The 22,361-nt window shown below is 41.5% G+C and overlaps 1 protein-coding gene across 1 annotated transcript in view; it reads right to left on the bottom strand.

Annotated features, from left to right (window-relative positions):
* SPON1 (spondin 1) overlaps positions 1–22,361 on the bottom strand; it is a 262,295-nt gene that overhangs the window by 47,028 nt on the left and 192,906 nt on the right. The window contains exon 7 of the mRNA XM_028730502.2: positions 7,150–7,214. Coding sequence (XP_028586335.1) covers positions 7,150–7,214 — 65 coding nt within the window. The remainder of the gene's footprint in view (positions 1–7,149; positions 7,215–22,361) is intronic.

Raw genomic sequence — 22,361 nt, 5'->3', positions numbered from 1 at the left:
ATAATAATAATTTGCACCCCCTCTCTATATGATGAGGCTGCACCCATGCAATGTTAGAGTCATCCCTCCATTGGCTCTATTAATTCCAACATGGGAAGTATCTTGTCTCTCAACACGGAAGGGAAACAATCCTTTGTTATTGGAAGCGGCAATGCTGTATAGATAAAATATGAAATGTATCAATTCACTCTTATTTATCTGAATGGCTCAAAGAATTTCTAAACTACAATTGAAGGTTTAGCTGAATGCCTGCCAATTTGTGCCCTGAACATATACCTCACATGCTCCAACTAATTTCATTTGAGATAATCAATTCTTGCACCCCATGAAAATGTGGCCATCAATTCCATCAAAATTAATTAGAATCCTGGTTTGGGTGGACAAACTATGTGTGCACTTATGGAGGAGACAACCAAGTAATGCTTCTGGAAGATTATATTGAGATGGGGAGCCACGTGGGACTGATTCAGATACCCAAGCTAAATCACAGGGTTTCTAACCTATTTGGTACGTCGAATGCCCACCATGTGTATCATCTACCGTAAGTATATAGCTGTTCAGCAGTCTCCTCTTTTTATACATTGTTCAGTCGTGATAATTTCTCTGGTATCTAAGGTTATAGCAACAGGACTGCAAGTCTTAAAGCAGAGTGCCATTCAGAATAGTTGCCTTCTGAATAAAGAACAAGCAGACCTCCCTACATCGGCACATATTAGTGACCATCTGTTAAGATGCTCTCAGGGCATACTTATCTTTTGAGACAGCTGAGGGTTATCTTTTAGAAGGATACCCCTTGCTTATCTTTGGTCACAGGTTTTCAAAAAGATTCCAGATTGACCACATATATTTAAACAATTCTGTAGCCAAGAACATGATGTTGCATCAAAGGTGTAACCAATCAAATGATAACCCTTTTATCCAAGTATAAAGGCCCCAAAGACAGGCCGTATGCAGCTGTGCAAATAAGAAAAGTGCAGACCATATTTCTGTGCCTTATGGATTTCATACCTATTTACTGCACTATAAGTTAGTTCCTAAGAGCTCTCTATAACGGATTTGAGTTCTTCCATGCCATTGGCTCCCCCTCCCATTTTCCCTATAATGGTCCTTAGTTTTTTTGCTAAAGTAAACTGTCTCAATGGGTGGCATGCTTCCACATTATGATGATGATGAACACCGGCATTCTTGTTCAAGCAAAGCATTAGGTGAAGCAATCGGACATTCAGTCTAAGACCCACATTACCTCTTGACATAGTAAGGTAACCTGATGTGATTGTACCACATGCATCTTTAGTGATTTTGAATAAATTAGAGAAGCGCTCTTCACCTTGGGTCCCACCATCCCTCACAGTTGGCTAAGCTGTAGTCCAACAAAATCTGGGGACCCTATTGAAGACCACAGAACATTCTCATATAGTGAGAAACTATTATTTCCAAACTGAGAAAAATCTACTGTACACTAGACTTTGAAAACATTGCAAATAGCATTTCTCTCACACTATTTAAGGCTGCATTAAAATAAAAGATTCAGCATGTGAATTCTACATAGTTAAATCACCTCATGGTGACTTTACCACATCAAAAAGTTACATGAGAACCATGCCTACCATTTTAACTCATTTATACCTGTCACAGTTGTACTATGTTATAGTAACAACCTATGTCCATAACATAGAGAAGTTGCTTACATAGTGAAGCAGGCTTATAAATTTTCAGTTATAAGGCACTGGCGTATAAGTAAGACAAATAATGATGTGTCCTCTGCTTGGCAAAGCCCTATTCCAGAGTTAATTCAACTTAGACATACTTCGTTTTGCAAACTGCAGCTGTTTTCCACAGTTAATTGTCCTCCTATGCATCTCACAGAAATTTCACCTAACATGAAATCAGAAGTGGATTTGATTTTCCCCCCTCAGGCAAAATGTCCAATGAGTTCTTAGGGATGCCAAAGAAAGTTTCAGTAAAACTAGTTAAATTTCCCATGGTGTTCTTCACAAGTTACAACCCTAGGTCATCCAGAGTTTTTGCCTTAAGCAAACTTGAAAGTTTCTCCTCGGATGAAATGACTGGAGTGTCAAAGGAAGCCAAAAGAGTTTAAATAAGAGACACTACATCTCAAACTGGACAATTCTTTGTGCAAGGCTTGCAATCTTTGAACAGAGAAATGCAACTTTTCTTTTTTAATGTTGAAGACCCTCTGGATAGCAACCTCTTTCTGTTTATGATATGTAGCAACAGTAGATGACTCTGCTGTATGTGATCATCAGGATTTTGTGCTTTTTGTCATTCAGTTCAGTTCAACTTGTGCAAAATAAAAATGGGTTAATCGGCCATATTTGTTCCCATATGTCAGATTAGTTAAAAACAGATTTACACCACTGCTGCATTATTATTATTTTTTAAAAAATGTTAGGAGCGACAAGCGTAATAACCTTTTTAGAATGATGACATATGTATAACAACAGATGATGCTTATAATCTTTAAGCAACGTATTAAAAAATCCAGCAATGCATTCACAGTTTTCCAGACACCAGTGACAAGTTTAACTTCAGGCAAACACTGACACTTCAATGATAACTACTGGAACAATTATTAGTCATATTTCATCACATGAGAAAATGTTTCCTTATTCTGAACAGTGATATCTTAAAAACTGAAATATTAGGGCAGCAATTTCTTTTGACAACTGTAGTGTAACTTTATGATCACTGGAGACTACAAACAGCGGGTGAAAATATTTTATGCATCACAATCCAGCCTAATTCCCAGGCAGTAATATCTTGCTGAATGTATAGTGATCCATTTTGACATAGTTATATATTGTGCAAAACCATGCTTTGGCAAATCTGTTTCCTGGTGCAGGCTTAGTGATTACTCTTAAGAACATTATCCATACATATTAGTCAGTGGAAAATTAGCAACCCATATTGCCACAACTAGTTTGTCATGTTATGCATAATAATGGACTAATTTTATTTTATCCAGAGGCAACATTTTAATCATTGCTAAATCATCTAAGGCAAAATGGAAAAGTTGAGTGTAGAAATTATAATCGTTGGTAAAGTTCCCTGTTCTTTAGACAGCTGGAAGCACAGCTGCATATACTGAAATACAATAATTTTTCCTAGCAAAGTTTGCAGATGTCCACTTACTATCTTTGGTGTGGTGACATTGCAAGCTGGCATCGCCTTGCCCACCACGATCCAGGGCTGTGGATACAAGCCTACCTGCAAATTGGCCAACTGCGGGCAGGCTATGGGGCTGGCCTGTGGAGGAGACGCCGAACTGAGCCTGTGGGCTTCACTTGGGTCCACTCCTGGGGAATATAAGACAGCCTGCCTCCGACCTATTTGATGTATGTCATAGGCCTCCTCCGCTTCTAAAATGGATTACTTCTGGCAAGTCAATGGTTATACCCAATGCGTATGCCAAACCTCTTCCATCTGTAATCAATGAAAGTTGTGGCCTGATTTGTTTCTTGTAATGAGTTTTGACTGGTTATTTTACAAGATGGGGTGGTGGGTGGGGTGGCACCTGGGCACATAAATGAGATTTATACAAGCAGATGGATCTCCTGAGACAGGTGTGTAGAAGCCTATTGTACAGGAGTGGGGAAACAAGACCACACATGGAAATAGGTTAATGAACAGGTCTGCACATCTGGTCAAGACAAATCCTGCATTCCAAACTGATCTGAGTAGATCTGGGATTTGTCCAGACTAGGTCAAGGCAGCCCTGGATCATTCTTGGTTGGGTCTGTCTAGAGAGCTCTGTGGCTGTCAAAAAGGGATGTGCTCAGGAGACAAGGAGAGAAGGGGAGAAGAAGACAATGCTGGTGAAAGTCTCTGCCTGCATGTCTCCTTCTTCCACCCTCTCCTTGCTGCCAACCACAAATTTAGACCTGGATTAAACTGTCAGTTTGCATTTCTTAGTGAAGAAAGTATTGGTCTGATGTGTAGACATCTTTCCTATTCTAATTAATTCACGAGGGTTCTGGAAGCTTCTCTGTGCAAAAGAAACAAGCAGAAAGTTTGTGATGTTTGGGTTATTCCTTCAGAGAAGCTGAGTACAACTGGCTTAAACTGGTTCTGTTCTCTCTTCTTCAAGGTCATGCTGACTATAATAAGAGGCCAGAAGGAGCCTGGGTTTCACTTTCAATCTATTTTCCTTCTGGTGTGATGTTCTGTACATAGTATTCTTAATGTTAGGTTTAGACTTATTATAAGTTATTGTAAGTTAACAATAAGAGCCAGTGTGGTGTAGTGGTTAAGAGCGGTAGTCACGTAATCTGGGGAACCGGGTTCGCGTCTCCGCTCCTCCACATGCAGCTGCTGGGTGACCTTGGGCTAGTCACACTCCTCTGAAGTCTCTCAGCCCCACTCACCTCACAGAGTGTTTGTTGTGGGGGAGGAAGGGAAAGGAGAATGTTAGCCGCTTTGAGACTCCTTAAAGGGAGTGAAAGGCGGGATATCAAATCCAAACTAAGTTTAAGTTAAGTCTGCTGCAACTGGATTTCTTATGGACAGTGCCAATCCTGAATGCATTGGATTTGTAACCATTATGCCCATTTGCCTTCAGTAGCAGTAAAGTTCTGCTGGATGAAATATTCATTGCCTCTGGCCTATTTTTTGGGAATCCTGCAATGTGTTTAAGTTTTTACCCTGCTAACTATACGCTGGAATCTGCTCTGGATCAATTTTGAGTAGAATTCCATGACATAAACATGCATTGGAGGGAGGGGGAGGAGTCAATGCAGGCAAGAGTTTTTGGTTTAGTTCTGGTCAGATTGAGACCTGATCAAGATCATCAAATTGGGCCCTGAACCAAATTGGAGGTGCTTTAAGCAACCCTAGTAACTCCATGCCTTGCCTTATATGGAATCTCCTAAGTCAACCTTGTGCACTAAGCTGTGTTTACCCACAACTACAGCAGCGGATCTACAACCGCTTGCTGTTCCTGTGTAAATGTCTGGATCAGGGCCAATGGGTACATATAGAAAGATAACCCAGAGTTTTGTAGATTTAAGAAGGATTAGAGCGTGCACATTTTGCACAGCCTTTGAAATTCTCCTCCAGCAATTTGAAATTCTCCTCCCTTTCCCATTCTCAACAACCACATTTGGAAATTTAGTCCTGAGCAGACATTTTGAAAGGGATTATCTAATCTAGACATAAACAAGGGCACTTTCCAGACACGACATATAGCCACTTGGGTACCACAGGGTACTACTGTCATGAGATGGGCATCTACATTTTGCCAAAACAGAAAGCTGGTTGTACTCAAAGCAGGTTGAGCCCCTGTGGATTTGCAGTTGCGGTTCTGAAGGCCCTCTGTGTGTGAGGACTGTCAGAGATAAGATCTGCTTTGTGAGGGCATCCAATTCCCAAAATGAGCAATATGTAGATATGTCCTGACTGTAGTGAGTAAAACTTGGTATAAAATTTTAAATGACTAAAATTTGGATCATTTCTTGTTGGACATTGTTTGCACTGATAGGAAATGTAATTACATGGCAATTGAAGTAAGTAATTCTATAAACATCAAGGGTGTCAAAAGCATAAGAATGAGCTAATACGCTTAGGAAATATTTAAATAGGTGTGTGAGTAAAAGGTTAGAGATGCATTCTTTTAAAATTATTCACTGCTAAAACATCCTAGTAAATAAGACCAGAGGGGTTGTGATTGGATTTTCCATTATTATTATTATTTTTAAAATGCTGTTTTAGAATAACATTGGAATGACAAGCTTAGAAAAGGCTATTTTCCACTGGTCCACAGAACAATTTAAGGTGTGTGTGTGTGGGGGGGATGCTGTACAGTTTAGGCAAAAGCCTTGGGAGCATGAATGCCAAAGTACACATGCCCCACAGCTGACCAAATCAAGCATAAGCCTTGAATCGTCGTGTGCATTGATGAAAAAGCATTAGAAATGTGCCAGTTTGGAAAAGAAAACTGCACGAAAGACACAGCCAATCAAATCTCATGAGACTAGAGGAAGACTGTGGAATAAAGCAACATATTTCATGACGAAAGGAAGGAGATGAAAATGTGCTAGAAGATTAGTATATTAGGAAATGTGCCAGTCATGTAAGAATGCGGCCTAATCCTGTAGTGTCCTTTCTAGGGTTATACTCTGGAAAGTGTGTTTGATATTTCAAAAGGAGGTGGCTTTTTCAGGAAATGAAGACTAGGGGGAAAAGAAGAGAGGGTTGCACACTAAGGCACAGTATGACTATTTCATATGTTCATTAATTAAAGCTGTGTTCGTGTTTGAATTAACCAAAGTTTTCTTCCATATCCGAAAGAATAGTTCTCCACTCACTCAACCACCCAAGGAAGCTTCAGAGAGTTAGATCCAATGGTTCTGAAGTAGGCACAGAATCAAAAGAGCCAGGGGAATCTTTGATGTGGAGAGCTGATGGGGCAATTGGTGGATGTTTGTTGCTCTATCACTTTTTGTGATAATGTCAGAGTCTATTATTATTATTCCTCCACAATCAGTCATATTCTAAAACACAAGCTTGCATTTAAACACAATCTGTTATGTCACAAATTAACTTTGACCGCTCCCCCTCCAAATTGGGAATTTTAAGGAAACTAGTAATTTCCTGTTGGAGATTCCACAATCTTCACAGATTTGGATTTCCCAAGGCTGCCTATGTTTTTGGTTTTTTGCTTTAAAATAGACAAAGGCTGCCTTTGTTAACCTATTTTATGGCTGCATTTCTCTATACATTTATATGGGAACATGTTCCATTGAACTCATTTGGACTTGCTTCAAAGTAAGCATGCATATGACTGGCATATTAGTCTATAGTGCAGCTATATCCTCACTGCTCAGAACAGGGAGAGCACATGAGGATTCAAATATATGTCCATAGTGCCTGGTAAGTAAAACAAACTCCTAATCTAGTACTCACCTCCTTCAAACACACACACACACACACACACACACACACACCCTTGTTAGAGAGATAAATGGAAAGAGACATAATGGTATAAAAAAAGAAACTCATTAATCAACTGGATTTTTTCTGTTCCTCTTTGAAAGAGATAAACTTTGGTGGAAGGCAAGACATTCAGAGCATTCTGTCAGAGGACAGCAGAGAAGGAAATCTTTTGGGAGGTTTAATTCCCTGCCTACTTACATGTTTAGCGGTTGCCAGGCAGGCCATTGTGCTTTTGCTTTGATGACAGTCAAAACCTCATCACTCTGCAAAAGAGAAGCAATAAACATCAATAAATAAAATGATGTTTGGACAGCATTATGGTGAATAACACTCTGCAGTGATTTGTAACCGGCGGAAAAGGCACTTGAATTCAAATTGCTCCTCATAATTCCTGCGAAGGCAGCTATAGCTCATCATTGCATTTCCTATTCTGGGAGTGCATTTCCTCCTTTGTGTGACACAGAGGGATGATTCTGACATAATGTTCATTACTTGAGAGGGTAACTTTTTGAATGGATCCTGCGGTAGGCACATACTCATGGGAAAATTACATTAGCATTGGCACTCCGTGTAACTTTACAGCTTTCCCCAAGGATGGTCTTTCCATGAGCAGGTTCCAGACTTCCTGCTGGGTTCTGTTCATGGGTTCAACCCAAGAGGAAGTCTTTCTCTTCCACACCATTGCGTTTTCTACATGTAGGTGGTGCTGACATTGTTTAGAAGCTTATGTGAAGACAGGGAACCTGAGGCTCTCCAAATTTTGCTGGATTTTAATTCCCTTCATCCCTGACAATTGGTCATGTTCGCTGGAACTGATGAGAGCTGGAGTCCTGGTGGGCCACAGGTTCCCCATCTTAGCCCATGAGCTCCAAAGGATAACCCAGAAGAGAGTACAATCAATACAGGATATAAAGGCTACAGGGCAGCCCTTGTCATTGCTCTGTTGCCTGTTCCTCATGTTTTAAAAATAAAAAAGTAAAAAAATGAAGCTATCAGAGGGTTGTGGGTGTGCATGATAGGAAAACTCAGGTACCTGTTTCAAGAATGGAAGAAACTGGGCCATTTCACATGATTTAATAATGATGATACAGGTTAATGTTACCCTTCTCTAAACAACAATTCTTTTCTTCGCAAATAAACCAGCCTCATGTAAAATGATGGCATTCACAGAAAGGAACTACTGCTCTGCTCTCTCTGTTTTCCTGTCCCATTGGTTAACCATGTAACCAGAAGTGTGCAAAGAGGCACTGTACAAACAAGGTATAATTCTGCAAGTATTATATAAGCCTGTCCACCATTTTGGCTCCTGCCACACATCTATTTAGGGGATCTGCCACACTATATAACAGTGAATCAGTTTGGTAAATAAGGGAAATGCCACATGGTCTGTTGTATACAGTATATTTGCATAGATAACATATAACATTCGTGTTTATTTATATGTGACCTGAAAATTGTATATATGGTTCCCCCCCCCATTCGTCTTCCTCACAACAACCCTGTGAGGTAGGTTAGGCTGAGGTAGTGACTCCAGTGAGGTTTCAACCTGGGTCTCCCATGCCCTATACCTTTAGAGCCCAAACACTGGAGTAACTGTTACTCTTGATTAACAAAATATATTGCTCTGTGCACACCAGCTTAGTCAGGGGCATTAGACAATAAAGCTATATTGTGGAAGTGTCTATGTGTGTGTGAGAGAGCACAGGGGGATTCTACACAGTGATCAGTTTCAGGGCTTTCAAACTCATATGCCAATATTATTATTTTTGCCAGCAGAACTGGAAATGGCATGAAGGATGCTTTCTATATTCCAAGGGACCATTTCTATGAAAACATAATCAATAAAAGACATGTTGCTGCTTTTCTTAAATAGAAGAAAAGAGAGCGATTTTATCCTCATTCCTTGTCAGCTGACTCAATCTCATAAAAGCAATGAGAATATATCGCACCTGTGTGGGGCTGAGGAGTGAATAAAGGTGCCCCCCTCCCCCCACTTCTTTGAAGCTTATAAGAATTCCTGATACAGCAATTCTGAAATTGTGTGTTGTGTAATAAACCTCAAAACAAAACCAGGGGATCAGTTTTAATGAGGCTTTGGTGTACAAAGAAATATCTATCAAGTTCCTCTCCCTACCCACAGTCTCCTGCAGAACTCTCTCCCATAGATTGTTGAAGGGGATATGATGTTCACTACTCATTCCTATGATTTCTCTGTTGTCTTTTTTTTTTTAAGCGATTCCCCAATTAAAGGAAAAACCCACACACCATACATTACATGTAATTGGCAGCTCCTACTGAGCTGTCCTTTCAGGTTAGTGATAATCTTGCCATCCCCTGCTTGACAGAAATGACTCTGCTACCTCAGGCTAGCTCTAATCCACATATGCCCCAGTTTAGGGAAATCAATTTTGCGCAGGCCGCTTTTGCTATTGTCATTACTTTCCCCTCTCTCTCTCCCTCGCCAAGAAGGGGGGAGAGCGAACGTGCGGCGCTAAAAGCTTGTGAAACTTCTCTGGCTCCTCCTGGTGTTTGGGATTTGCTCTACTCATCCTAAGACGCCAGCTTGAAATAATTAATTTTTGATGCCGAGTTAATATGCTGCTTTCATTAAGGCAGGCTGAACATGTTCCCAGCTGAGGAGAGTTAAAATGAAGAGATGGGGAGAGGGGGGAATCGGGGCATCCAAAATCAATGATGATACAGCATTTTATCCTATTCTGTTGAAAATCTGGCTCTGTAGATTCAGAAGACGGTGCTAATTATATCAATGAGAGAATATCATAGTTATCAAAAAGTTGCTTCAAAAAGCCTTTTGCCTGATCAAGTGAACAGTTCACATATGCAAAGCAAGTTAATAATAATAATAATAATAATAATAATAATAATAATAATAATAATTTATTTGTACTCTGCCCATCTGACTGGGTTGCCCCAGCCTCTCTGGGTGGCTTCCAGCATATATAAAAAGTATAGCAGGTACCGTGTTGTTTAGTAAGCATTACATGATGGTGAAAACAACAGATGGCAGCTCATATGTGAGAAGCCAGCCCAGTCCCCTGTTTCTGTGCAGGGAGCTCTTTTTCTTCTGGCACCAGACAAAGCCTCCGTTCACCTCGAAGCAAAATACTAGGTGCAGAATATGCCACAGAAGGCCCCATGAGCTGGTAAATATGTGAAAAAGATTTCTTCTGGTTGTGGCCCTGCATCATCAGTGGCCAAGCAGTAGGGATGCTTTGCCACGCTCAGAGGATCCAGCTCAAACAAAATGTGATCTTTTAATTCCCAACTAAAAGCATGTGCAGCAGCTCCATGCCAATCAATGACTCCCCAAATGCCTTCCCCACCTCCCCTGTAAGGCTGCTAGTCATCTCTTTATCCAGCTTCCTCACAAGTCTGGCAGGGATTTGTGGAGCTGCAGTGGCAGGCCGAGAGAGAGGAATGCTCTTGAGCATCTCACCTGGCATCCTGGGCTTAATGGCTGCCTGACACAGGATGTGTCAGTGTGCACAATGGACCAAGTGACTCATGCAATGCCACTGCTGTAGACCTCAAAAGGACTCCATTTCCAAGGATCACCAGGCCAGAGTGTGTGGATACATTGTGTTTCAGCACACCAGTGCGCCAAGGCAGCAGTTGGGGGGGAAGGGCGAAAAACTCATTTCCAACCATGCTGCCACTTGTTTAGCCAATAGTGCTCAGCCAGCTAAGGAAGAGGAGGAATGTGTGTGGAGGTTAGGGGCGGATGGATCTGTCCATTTTGGGTTCTCTCGATTGCTCTCTCTGTACAGTTTGCCACATTTCCGCATCAGTCTGTGAATATTTTTTTAGTCCAAATTTCTCCTAATATGCATGTGTTTGTGTGCAATTTTGCCTAAAATATACATTTTTGTAGAGCACTTTACCCTCATAGAATGCATTTCTGTATGTTATTACCTACAACATATGCATCTTTACCCCAGTATCTGCAGTAGAGCAGGGATGACCAACAGGTAGATTGTGATCTACTGGTAGATTGCGGGATGCCTGTGGTAGATCGCAGTAGATCGTGGGACCCCTCCCACCTCCCTTCAAAAAAAAAAAAAAAAAAAAAGCTGAACAACTTGGTCAATCAAGTGGGTAGATATCACCACCAGTTTTTTTTATAGTGGGAGTAGATCACAGTCTCTTGGAAGTTGGACAAGCCTGCAGTAGAGAACTGAGATCAGAGAAGTGTGAATTTTGAAGGGTGGCTGTGCTTTGGTTTGAGTATAATTTCAGAAACCCTAAATGAAGAAGTGAATCTAATTTCTCCCCTAGTCCCTAGTGGAGTGGGGGGAGAGGGGGGAGGGTGTTTTGTTGCTTGTCTTTGGCTTCTCCTGCCCTAAGGTTTCTCAACAAAACTTTGAATGGTTTATTCTGCTCTTTGTCGTATGGTGTTTAAAAATAAATAATGTGAATTTTGACTACTGCTGTATGAACATTACCATACACTGAACTAGATGATGTCCAGTTCCCTTAGTTTCATTGCAAATATTTGATTTCTATTGAAACCACACGTGATGACCCTGTTCCTGCGCTGTACTATTCCAGACAGCATGGAGTGGATACACAAAGATCTCACTGCTTCACCATATAAAATAGTCTCATCAGCTACAAAATCAGCACATCAAGAAGCAGAACTGTAGCTAGTTTTTCACCTAACATGCTCTGGGGAGCATTTTATGTGGGGCCTTGACCAGGGGTGAAGGAAGGCTCTCTGGCATCCGGTGTGGGGTGTCAAAGGGCAGGGCAAACCACCCAGCGGTGCATGTGCAGCGCTGCTACATACATTGCATACGTGGCACTGATACTGCTGCTCTAGCGCCATACGGATGGCAGTGGGATCCTCTGCTCATGGCTGCAGCGGCGGTGGAGGGATCCACCACTCGCAGCGGCACGGTTCTCCACTCGCAGTGGTGGGATGCCTTCTTGTCACCCCCCTCATAGATGGCACCCGGAATGAACCGCCCTCTTCCTCTGCAACTGCCTTGACATGATTTCAATCCCCCACCTGAAATCTGAAATCATGCAGAGACACATCATGTGGGCCTTTTGCTTTTTTTTTTAGCTCTGATGGGATGTGGATTGCATTCTTGCCCTCTATGCACGTGACACTGGCCCAATTCCAGTCTTCCATAGAGTAAACAGCTGCAAGTACCTTTCTATTGGGAAGTTTACATAGGCTGGTTTTTGCCCATTTGACTCTCCATACAACTTTATTTATATGACAATGATTTCCTCAGGCAGAATGGGGATGCTCTTATAACCTGACATTTGGAAAATGGTGGCACTTGAAAAACCACCCTTCATCATAAATGAAGATTATAGATGTGCTTGGACTGAAATCAATAGTTATATAGTGACGTCTATGGACAGAGATGGAATTACCTCCTCAGCAACTCAATCATTTCGAACGTACAAGTTTTTGCATTTCTTTCCCCTATAAATAGGGAATCAATTTTCCCCTGACAGACACTACATAAACTACTTTTTCATCTCATCGAAGATACCAAAGCCCCTTAAATCTATTTCTGACTCTTTTTTTAAAGGCGTGTGGACTCAGTAAACAGTGTCCTAATGCCTGTATGACAAGTATAAGAAATGCTTTGATTCAGGAATACCGAGAAGGTGTGTGTGTGCATGTGGTGGTGGGGATTAATATCTGATTAGTATTTTTAAAGAAGTATTTAGGCCACATCCACAGCATGACTTGTAGTTTGCTAAGGATTCTGAGAGTGGTTAGGAGATGCCTAGTCCTTGCACAAAGCTACGGTTTCCAGAATCCTAGAATTGTAGAGTTGGAAGGGATTCTGAGCATCATCAACACTCTGCAATACAGGAATCTCAGCTAGATCAGCTAGATGACAGATGGCCATCCAACCTCTCCTTAAAAACCTCAAAGGAAGGAGAGTCCACCACCTCTGGTGGGAGTCTGTTCCACTGTTGTATCCCCCTGATTCAGCAATTTTGTAACTGGGGAAAAAATGAGATTCGTCTGGCATGACTTACTTTTGAGAAACGCATGCTGGGTTTTAGCAATCACAGCATCCTTTTCTAAGTGCTCACAGACCAACTGTTTAATAATATGTTCTAGAACCTTTTCTGGTATTGATGTCAAGCTCACTGGTTGAGTTCCCTGGGAGAAGGGATTGATTGTTAAATTACCCTGGGAATTGTGAAACCAGAGGGGTTTAGTAATCAATCCCTCTTCTGAGGGAACACTGGGAATTGTAGCTCCATGAGCTGTTATTATAAAAAGGTAAAAAAAAAAAAAGAGGTAAAGGTAAAGGACCCCTGACAGTTAAGCCCAGTTGCAGATGACTCTGGGGTTGCGGCACTCATCTCGCTTTACAGGCCCAGGGAGCCTGCATTTGTCCATAGACAGTTTTTCTGGATCATGTGGCCAGCATGACTTAAGACGCTTCTGGAGCAACAGAACACCGAAACCAGAGCAGCACATGGAAATGCCTTTTACCTTCCCGCTGTATCTATTTGCACTCTTTTGACGTGCTTTCGAACTGCTAGGTTGGCAGCAGCTGGGACCGAGCAATGGGAGCTCACCCCGTCGCAGGGATTTGAACCGCGACCTTCTGATCAGCAAGCCCAAGAGGCTCAGTGTAAACCACAGCGTATATTACCTATGGGGGTAATGGCATATGCAACTGTCTAACACAATGGAAAAAAAGCACACCATAGGAATGCAAAATGTCCAATGTGTATACAACCTTCAAAGAAACACAGCTGAAGTGCTAAGCTCATTGATTACTTCCCCCTCCCTCCTCACTTGTACAGTGGTACCTTGGGTTACAGACGCTTCAGGTTACAGACGCTTCAGGTTACAGACTCTGCTAACCCAGAAATAGTACCTCGGGTTAAGAACTTTGCTTCAGGATGAGAACAGAAATCACGGTGCGGTGACGCAGTGGCAGCGGGAGGCACCATTAGCTAAAGTGGTACCTCAGGATAAGAACAGTTTCAGGTTAAGAACGTACTTCCAGAACAAAGTAAGTTCTTAACCCAAGATACCATTGTATTGCATTTCCTTAGCACTGAAATGAATGGAGTAGAATAATGTAGTGATAATGTCATTTATGTAATTCATTATGTAAAATATGTAAGTAATGTATTTATGCTACAGTGGAAAGTGAGGCAAATAACGTACTTTGTGGCAGAAGACCAACTACAGCAGAACAGAAGCCGTGCTATGTGTGACTAATACAGGGCTGAACAGAAAATGGTGCCTTCTTACTTCCCTAACTCTGAATACAGTTGCTGGGAATTCAGAACAGTTTTGGGTAGGTAAAAATGTCTGACGCATACTTCTGAAAGAGTAGATTGTTGGGTAACTGTCTTATCTCAGGTGGCCTTAAAGGAGCCACAACATTGGAAGCCCTGCTACTGGTGGAAACACTGACTCCATTTAAATCCAACGCCTTTAATTAATACCAGTTTACTGTTCTACATTCTGTGAGCAGGTGGCCATTCTCCAGGCTTTCAAAGCTTTTGTGACAAATCAGCTTAACAGTGTTATTTTCAAGCCAGCATTTACAGCATAAATATTCTAAATGGGCATCAGCTGCTGTGCACAGGTAATTGCAGCTATTTCAATTCTCTGAACCATAAACACCATGCTTTAAAATTTCAACTAGAAGAAACTCCATGGAACATCCATTTACAAAAATTAAAGAACTAAATAAGAACAATCTGAGCTATTAAGTAAATTTCCCAAAGGAGCATGTTTTTTTAAACACACACACAAGCAATATTCAGATATTATAATACAATTCATTGTAAACTTGTTAGCATTTAAGTCTCGACAAACACACAATTTCTCCCCCAAAGAGATAGTTTTCCCTGTAAATATTTCATATGTGAGACATAAAGAATGGGAAGGGACCCTGAAGACCATCCAGCCCCAGCCCCAGCCCCTCCTTGTTGCAGCATATGTAATGCAGAATACATTATCCCTGACAGACAGCTGCACATCCTCTCCTTAAGTACCTTCAGAGCCCACCACCTCCAGAGGCACTATTTTCCACCGTTGGACAGCTCATGCCATTAAGACATTTCTCTTAATGTACACCTGAAATCTGCCTTTCTGCAATTTTCAGAGAACAAGTCCATTCCATCTTCTGTGAGACATTTCTTTAAATATTTGAAAATGGCTATTGAGGGTTGTATTTGACATAACATTAAGTCACTGCTTCCAGCAGCGCAAGGATTTCTCATTGCACAATGGGACTTTACCCCTTCTGGGGGTTCCCTCAACCTCATGGAACAGATCTGAGGATAGTATGGCGGGGGGGGGGGGGAGTTCTGACGGCATATTATTATTATTATTATTATTATTATTATTATTATTATTATTTTGTTATACATTTATAAAGTTTAATTAAGGTTTGGGGGTGTCAAAGCTAATTTATATTTAATAGCAATTGCTAAAGTTCCAGTGAATACTGAGATTTACAAGAAAATTCCAAGAGTTTAAGTGGCCTAGTGAGAAGCAGTTTGCATTCACTGGTACAGTATGTCTCAAAACCAAAAAAGTGTCTTTGGCAAACAACTAAATTTTATCTTAATTTTCATAATCTATTATTAAAAGGATGGCCATTGATGCAATAATGTCTAAGAGTGGGGTAGACATCAATCAATCAATCAATCAATCAAAATGCCTCGAACAAGCTGTATCACACTGCCCTTTCTGTCTTTGAGCAATACATCTCAATAACAAACTCTCTTCATATGAACCTACTTGGATCCTGAGATCATCCTCTGAGGCCCTCCTTCGGGTGCCTCTTCCATAAGAGGTCTGGAGGGTGGCAACATGAAAATGGGCCTTTTCTGAAGTGGCTCCCTGTTTGTGGAGGCTTGACTGGTGGCTTCATTATACACCTTTAGGTGCCAGGAAAAAATGTTCCTCTTTAACCAGGCCTTTGGCCAATTGACATCCAATACCCTTTTCTCGAAGCTACCAGCATGTGTTTGACCAAACTGCGGGAGGCAGTGGAAGACAGAAGTGCCTGGCGTGCTGTAGTCCATGGGGTCACGAAGGGTCGGACACGACTAAACGACTAAACAACAACAACAACAACAACACCCTTTTACATGTGCTGCGGAAGGGTGGGTCATTGGTTTGTTTCTAGTCTTATTTTTCTACATATTTTGTGTTTTTTATATTATATTTTTATGTTGCAAACCACCCTGAGATCTACAAGTATATGGCAGTATACAAATTTAACAAACAAACAACAACAACATTCAGTCCCTGTCACCAAATTATACAATTTTGTCCCCATTGTTATGTTTTGGTAAGTGCCAGCATCTCCCAGAATAGGTTTACACAGGCATAATATGCCATCATTTTATATAGCTAGACTTGAAAACTTTTAAATCTGGACTGTGAGCTATTTTGTGCTGCCGGTATACAATGAAGGGTTGTTGGTTATTTTTGCTGTCCTCTATTGTTGGTTTTATATTGTTATTCTATATTGTATTTTTAATAATTTGTTGTAAGCTGGACATGGAATGTGTATTTATTGTCTATTAGTCTAATAAACAACAACAGCAACTGATGGATCCATTCTACAAAGGAAGAATTCACAGGACAATTCCAAAACAATGAGAGTGGGAAAGACGCCTAGCGGTAGCTCAAAAATGACCATTAAAAAAGGATTCCAAGATCTCATTTTAACGCAAGCCTTTTCCCCAAAAGTGGGAAGAAGGGGGAATGGAGCGACAGGACACAATTGCTGAGCACAGCATTTATTTCATTATTTCATGAGGGCTCTGAATTTAAAGATACATGTAGTAGTGTTACACTGTAAAGGGAAGCATTTATTCTACTACACTGAAATGAGCTCACCACCATTATTCATTGCAGGAGCAGGAAGCACCATAAAATGTTTGCAATAAGTTTTGACATGTACTTTATTTCCCAGTTGTGGCTACTTACAGGAACAAGCAAAAAGTGGTTTTCCTGGCGTATACCATGTGGAAAAGAAGGCTGCTCGTTCTGCATATATTATATTGCTCTTTCTGATCAGTAAATTTTGCAAGGGCATGCACAGCCTTTTAGTCTGCATTTATACCTGCATGATTTAATCAATACTTTTAATGACAGCATGGAGCAAGAACAACAAAGAGCTGTCAAGTAAACAGATTGTAACATTTAACACATCTCGTCAAACATGTCAAAGTCAAAGAGACTTCAGATGATGTTGAGTCTGGAAAAAAACTGATCTGCATAACCAGTGCACAACTTCTGTTTCACCAGATCTTAACAACAACAACAACAAAATCCCATCAGTGTATCTGAAGAAGTGTGCATGCACACGAAAGCTCATACCAAGAACTAACTTAGTTGGTCTTTAAGGTGCTACTGGAAGGAATTTTTTTTGTTTTGACTATGGCAGACCAACACGGCTACCCATCTGCAACTAAAATCCCATCAGTCATGTTACTATCATCTATCAGGTGCTTCATCACTTAGCTTCCAATTTTTGCAATCCCAAAATGCAATGAAAGCTTTATGTGTAACCTGTTACACATGGCTGTATTGAGTTTTGTGAATCTTAAGTTGCGCAGGTGTTAATGTATGAGAAAAGATTTCCACACTTGGTAGAGCTCTGCCATGCATGCAGAATACCTCTAAGAACAACATAAGAAGAGTCCGGCTGGATCCGACCAAAGCTCTATCTAATCCAGCTTCCCATTTCTTCAAATGGCCAACCAGCTGCCACTTGGGAGGCCCAAAAGCAGATCAAAATAGCCATCTTCTGCTATTGCTCCTCAGCAAAACACTTGAAGCTGAAAGCTGCATATTGATAATAATAATAATAATAATAATAATAATAATAATAATAATAATAATAATTTATTTATATCCCGTCCATCTGGCTGGGTTTCCCCAGCCACTCTGGGTGGCTCCCAACAGAATATTAAAAACACGACAAAACATCAAACATTGAAAATTTCCCTAAACAGGGCTGACAACATAACAATCTTTGATGGCCGAAGAAGAAAAGAATACTGCACTTCAGTGCCTGAGATGCATGCACAGTGTTCTCACAGCACCTGACAACAAAAGTATCAGTAATATCCAGAGGAGGCCAGTGAAACAGCTGGGGTGGGGCACTCTCCTGCTTCCTGACACAGCAAGTTGCTAGCACTTACTGAGAGGGAGAGAGGAGGGGCAAGGTGTGTGGAAGCCAAGCTCCCTGTGCTTGCCCATCCCTTCTTGGTAAGTGAGACCCACTTTGTTAGGAGGCTGGTAATGCCATCACTCATATCAATCAGCAAGTGGTTTGTGCTGTCCACCTGTGAAATGAGAAGATCGGTACAGAAGATATTCAGCTGGCCTTGAAATACCATAGTAGAGGAGCAGCCCACCCCCACCCCCCATTCTCTGGGCTCCCCATAAAAATAGGCAATTCCTTGGAGGCCCCACTCATTTGACTTATTTTCCCATTTTTGATCTGATAAACTGGCCTTGTCCAACCTGGTGTGCTTCAGATGTTTTTTTTACCCCAGCCCCCATAACCCTCAGCCAACATGGCTAATGGTGAAGAATCATGAGAGACTGGAGGACTAATGACCATAGCTGTCAACTTTTTCCTTTTCTTGTGAGGAATCCTATTCGGAATAAGGGAATTTCCCTTTTAAAAAGGGAAACATTGATAGCTATGCTGGTGACCCAACCAATGGGCAGTGTCTCTGTGAGACTGAATGTTCATGCTGAGACTCTTGCAAAGGTTACTTGCACAGTGGGTGGGATTGACTTGCCTCCCCACCCCCCCTCTGGCATACAATTCAGTCTCTTGCAGCTTTAGGTTTAGCTGCCTTGTATTCAGTCAGTTGATGGGTCTGTCTAGTTCAATAATGTCTACAGTGATAGGCAGAGGCTCTACAAGGCCTCTCTCAACACTACCTGGAGATGCCAGGGGCTGAATTGGGGACCTTCTGCAAATCTTCCACCACTGAGCTATAGCCCTTAATGTAGGAACAGGGGCTCAGTTTCTATACCCAGTCCCTCTCTCTACTAATGCTGTCAGAATTCTTGCAGTGTTTATGTGGCTCCTTTCCCTAACTGTTTCCCTTTAGCAACACGTTGAGACTTCTCCTTTGCTCACAGTTCCCGAGATCAGGATGTGTATATATTAACTTTAGGCAGTTTCATTTTCATGCCTTTACATCTGGGAGGGGGTCTCTTTTTCTCTCTGGTGCTCTCTACTCTGATTAATAATATAGGAATATAAGGGCACCCAAGCTTTGAGCTTAGATGTCAGATGAGAGATTGCATACGTGACTGTCTCCATGGCTGCAGAATTATTTTTTTCATTAAAAGGTTGAAATTCTGTTTGTGACACTCCTACCTCAGGGCAGCGAAGGAAGTGCAAAACAAAATCATATGTACTGTGGAAGATGACACTATCTTACAAATAACTGTTTCATTTGTACTCACATACTTTAAAAATACTTTCATACACTTGCATTCCCATCAGATTCAGTATTTTAAGCCTAATTCATTTTTTCAGTTTTGATTTATTTCATAATGTCTATACCTTATAGAAAAGGGACGCGGGTGGCGCTGTGGGTAAAAGCCTCAGCGCCTAGGGCTTGCCGATCGAAAGGTCGGCAGTTCGAATCCCCGCGGCGGGGTGCGCTCCTGTTGCTCGGTCCCAGCGCCTGCCAACCTAGCAGTTCGAAAGCACCCCCTGGTGCAAGTAGATAAATAGGGACCGCTTACTAGCAGGAAGGTAAACGGCGTTTCCGTGTGCGGCTCTGGCTTGCCAGAGCAGCGATGTCACGCTGGCCACGTGACCCAGAAGTGTCTCCGGACAGCGCTGGCCCCCGGCCTCTTGAGTGAGATGGGCGCACAACCCTAGAGTCTGTCAAGACTGGCCCGTATGGGCAGGGGTACCTTTACCTTTACCTTTATACCTTATAGAAACCTAGGACAAAGTGTAGAATATGTGTACTGATTGGAGCTTTAATGGATTGGGGGATTCCCTACCTCTCAAATGATTTTAACTCTCAAGAATCAACTTGCCACATGTACAGTTGCAATTTTCTACTTGCGAATAATAATAATTTAAACCTAGTCCTTAAGCTAAAAATGGCAACATCCAAAGGCAACAACTGATGTTAAGAACATAAAAAGAGCCTGCTGGATCAGGCCAGTGGTCCATCTAGTCCAGAATCCTGTTCTCACAGTGGCCAACCAGATACCTATAGGAAACCTGCAAAGCAGACTTTGCGCAACAGCACTCTGCTCCTGCAGTTTCCAGCTACTGGTAGGTGGTTCATTGCCTCCACAACCTCCCCAAAATATGTTTTATAACTGGTGCCCAATTTGTGTTGTTTTACGGTTAATCCAGATGTTGGCACAGAGAGATGTGGGCTGGCTTTCAGCCACATAAAAGTCCTTCAAACTGCAGAGCCCATGAAAACATGGACAATATTTAACAGATAGCCTTGGAAGACTATCTGAGCCAAACTCATTCCACTGCTCCTCATCAAAAGAACAGAAGAAGAACTCTGATGCCCAGCATCATACTTTCACAGTAGTCAACCAGATGTGCATGGGGCACCTGAAAACAAGATTTAAGATCCCCACTTAAGATTCCCCTCAAGTAGTATTCAGAAAGGTACTAACTCCAAGCCTGGGGGTTGTATTACCCATCATGGCTAATAGCCATGGATAGTCACATCCTCTATGAATCTGTTTAATCCTCTTTAGACAAGGATTCTCCTCTCAGACTTAGTTCATCCCATATGGCTTAAGTGTGGAAATTCTCTGCTTGCTACAATCAGCTACAGATCAAGTCTTTTGTAGGGCAGGATTTTAGTATCTTGATAGGGTACCTAATCGAACTGACATCTTGATAAGGTACCTAATCAAGCTGAAGGGACACGGGTGGTGCTGTGGTCTAAACTACTGAGCATCTTGAGCTTGCTGATCTCAAGGTCAGCAGTTCAAATCCGCACTACGGGGTGAGCTCCTGTTGCATTGTCCAAACTCCTGCCAACCTAGCAGTTTGAAAGCATACCAGGACTCTGGCTTCTATTGCACCAGAAGCGGTTTAGTCATGCTGGAAAGCTGACCGTGGAGATTAGTGCTGTACCCCATAGTTGAATGTGACTGGATTTAACTGTCCAGAGTTCCTTTACCTTTTACCTTTACCTAATAAAGCTGGACCAGTACTTTTAAGGGAAGATTTGAGCTTTTGCCACTGGTTCCCATGGCTCAGAGGAAACTTTCAAATCTTTCAGCATTTTTGTGGTGTTTTACTCACCATTAGGCCTTCAGTGACATAATTCCCATTCTTTTCTTTTTGCTGATTTGTCCTGCACATTTTTCTCCTTCCCCTTATAAATCAGCCAACCTCATTGGCCCCATGTGGCCTTACGTTTGCTGAAATGGAACCATACAGCCTTATTGACTGCAGCTAATTTTAAATACACTTCAGCATCAACAGTGATTTAGTTTTAATTATTTTATTTTATAGGAGGAGCCCTATTGTTTTGTTAATGACCAAGTTAATGGCAGTTTCCAAATAAATGAAATCTCAGCATTTAAGGAGAGAACTTGTCAATTTCAGTTAATTGACAATTTCTAAAAGTCTCCCTCAAAACCTTTCCTTACAACTGTGGACTGCTTGCAAAAGCTTTATATTCTCAAATGAAGATCCAGACAACATTTTAGTAGATGAATATCACACCTATGCTCACTCTTTAGGAATCTAATATAAAGTTAAGCCCCAAAGAGAACACTTGCTGCCAAGATTGCACATAGCAGTTCGGGATTTCCTTTCTAAAAAGTAATTTTAGATGCCATTCAGGTTATCGGATGTTACATTGCTAAATAACATTTAGCAAGAACATGATGTTCTGCACTTTAGATGTGGGCAGACACTTTGACTTCTGGAGAAGAATCCTGGCTGGGTATTAAGGGAGGCCTCACAGTCATTCAATTTATACATTGGACAGAAATTCCTGTGTTCAGACTGTACCAAAACAACTTGAGGAATGGAATGACTGGATGGAGGATGGAACATGGGAAATGTAGCTTAGCTTGGTGCTTTGCCAGCAAACCCATAATTGTCAATTCAGGATGTTTGATACTACATCAGTGGACCTAAATGCTATTGTTCACTTAGGAATGGGAAATTTCAAATATTTAATAAGACATATTATCTGTCTGAGATGCCTCCATGGTCCATGGAATGTCTTGCAGTCTTCTTGTGGCCTCCGGTACCACGATAACATCGGGCTAATACATTCCAAGCTACAACTGTTTCACAAGCACAAAACAAGAAGTAAGAATACACCAAAGGGCAATAATTCAAAAAGGTGAGCCCCATCATGGATAGCAGATATATTTATGCACCATA

The sequence above is a fragment of the Podarcis muralis genome, chromosome 1, assembly GCF_964188315.1.
Source record: "Podarcis muralis chromosome 1, rPodMur119.hap1.1, whole genome shotgun sequence".
Taxonomy (NCBI): domain Eukaryota; kingdom Metazoa; phylum Chordata; class Lepidosauria; order Squamata; family Lacertidae; genus Podarcis; species Podarcis muralis.
The sequence above is the reverse complement of the archived record's forward strand: the minus strand, read 5'-3'. Positions and strand labels throughout refer to the sequence as shown.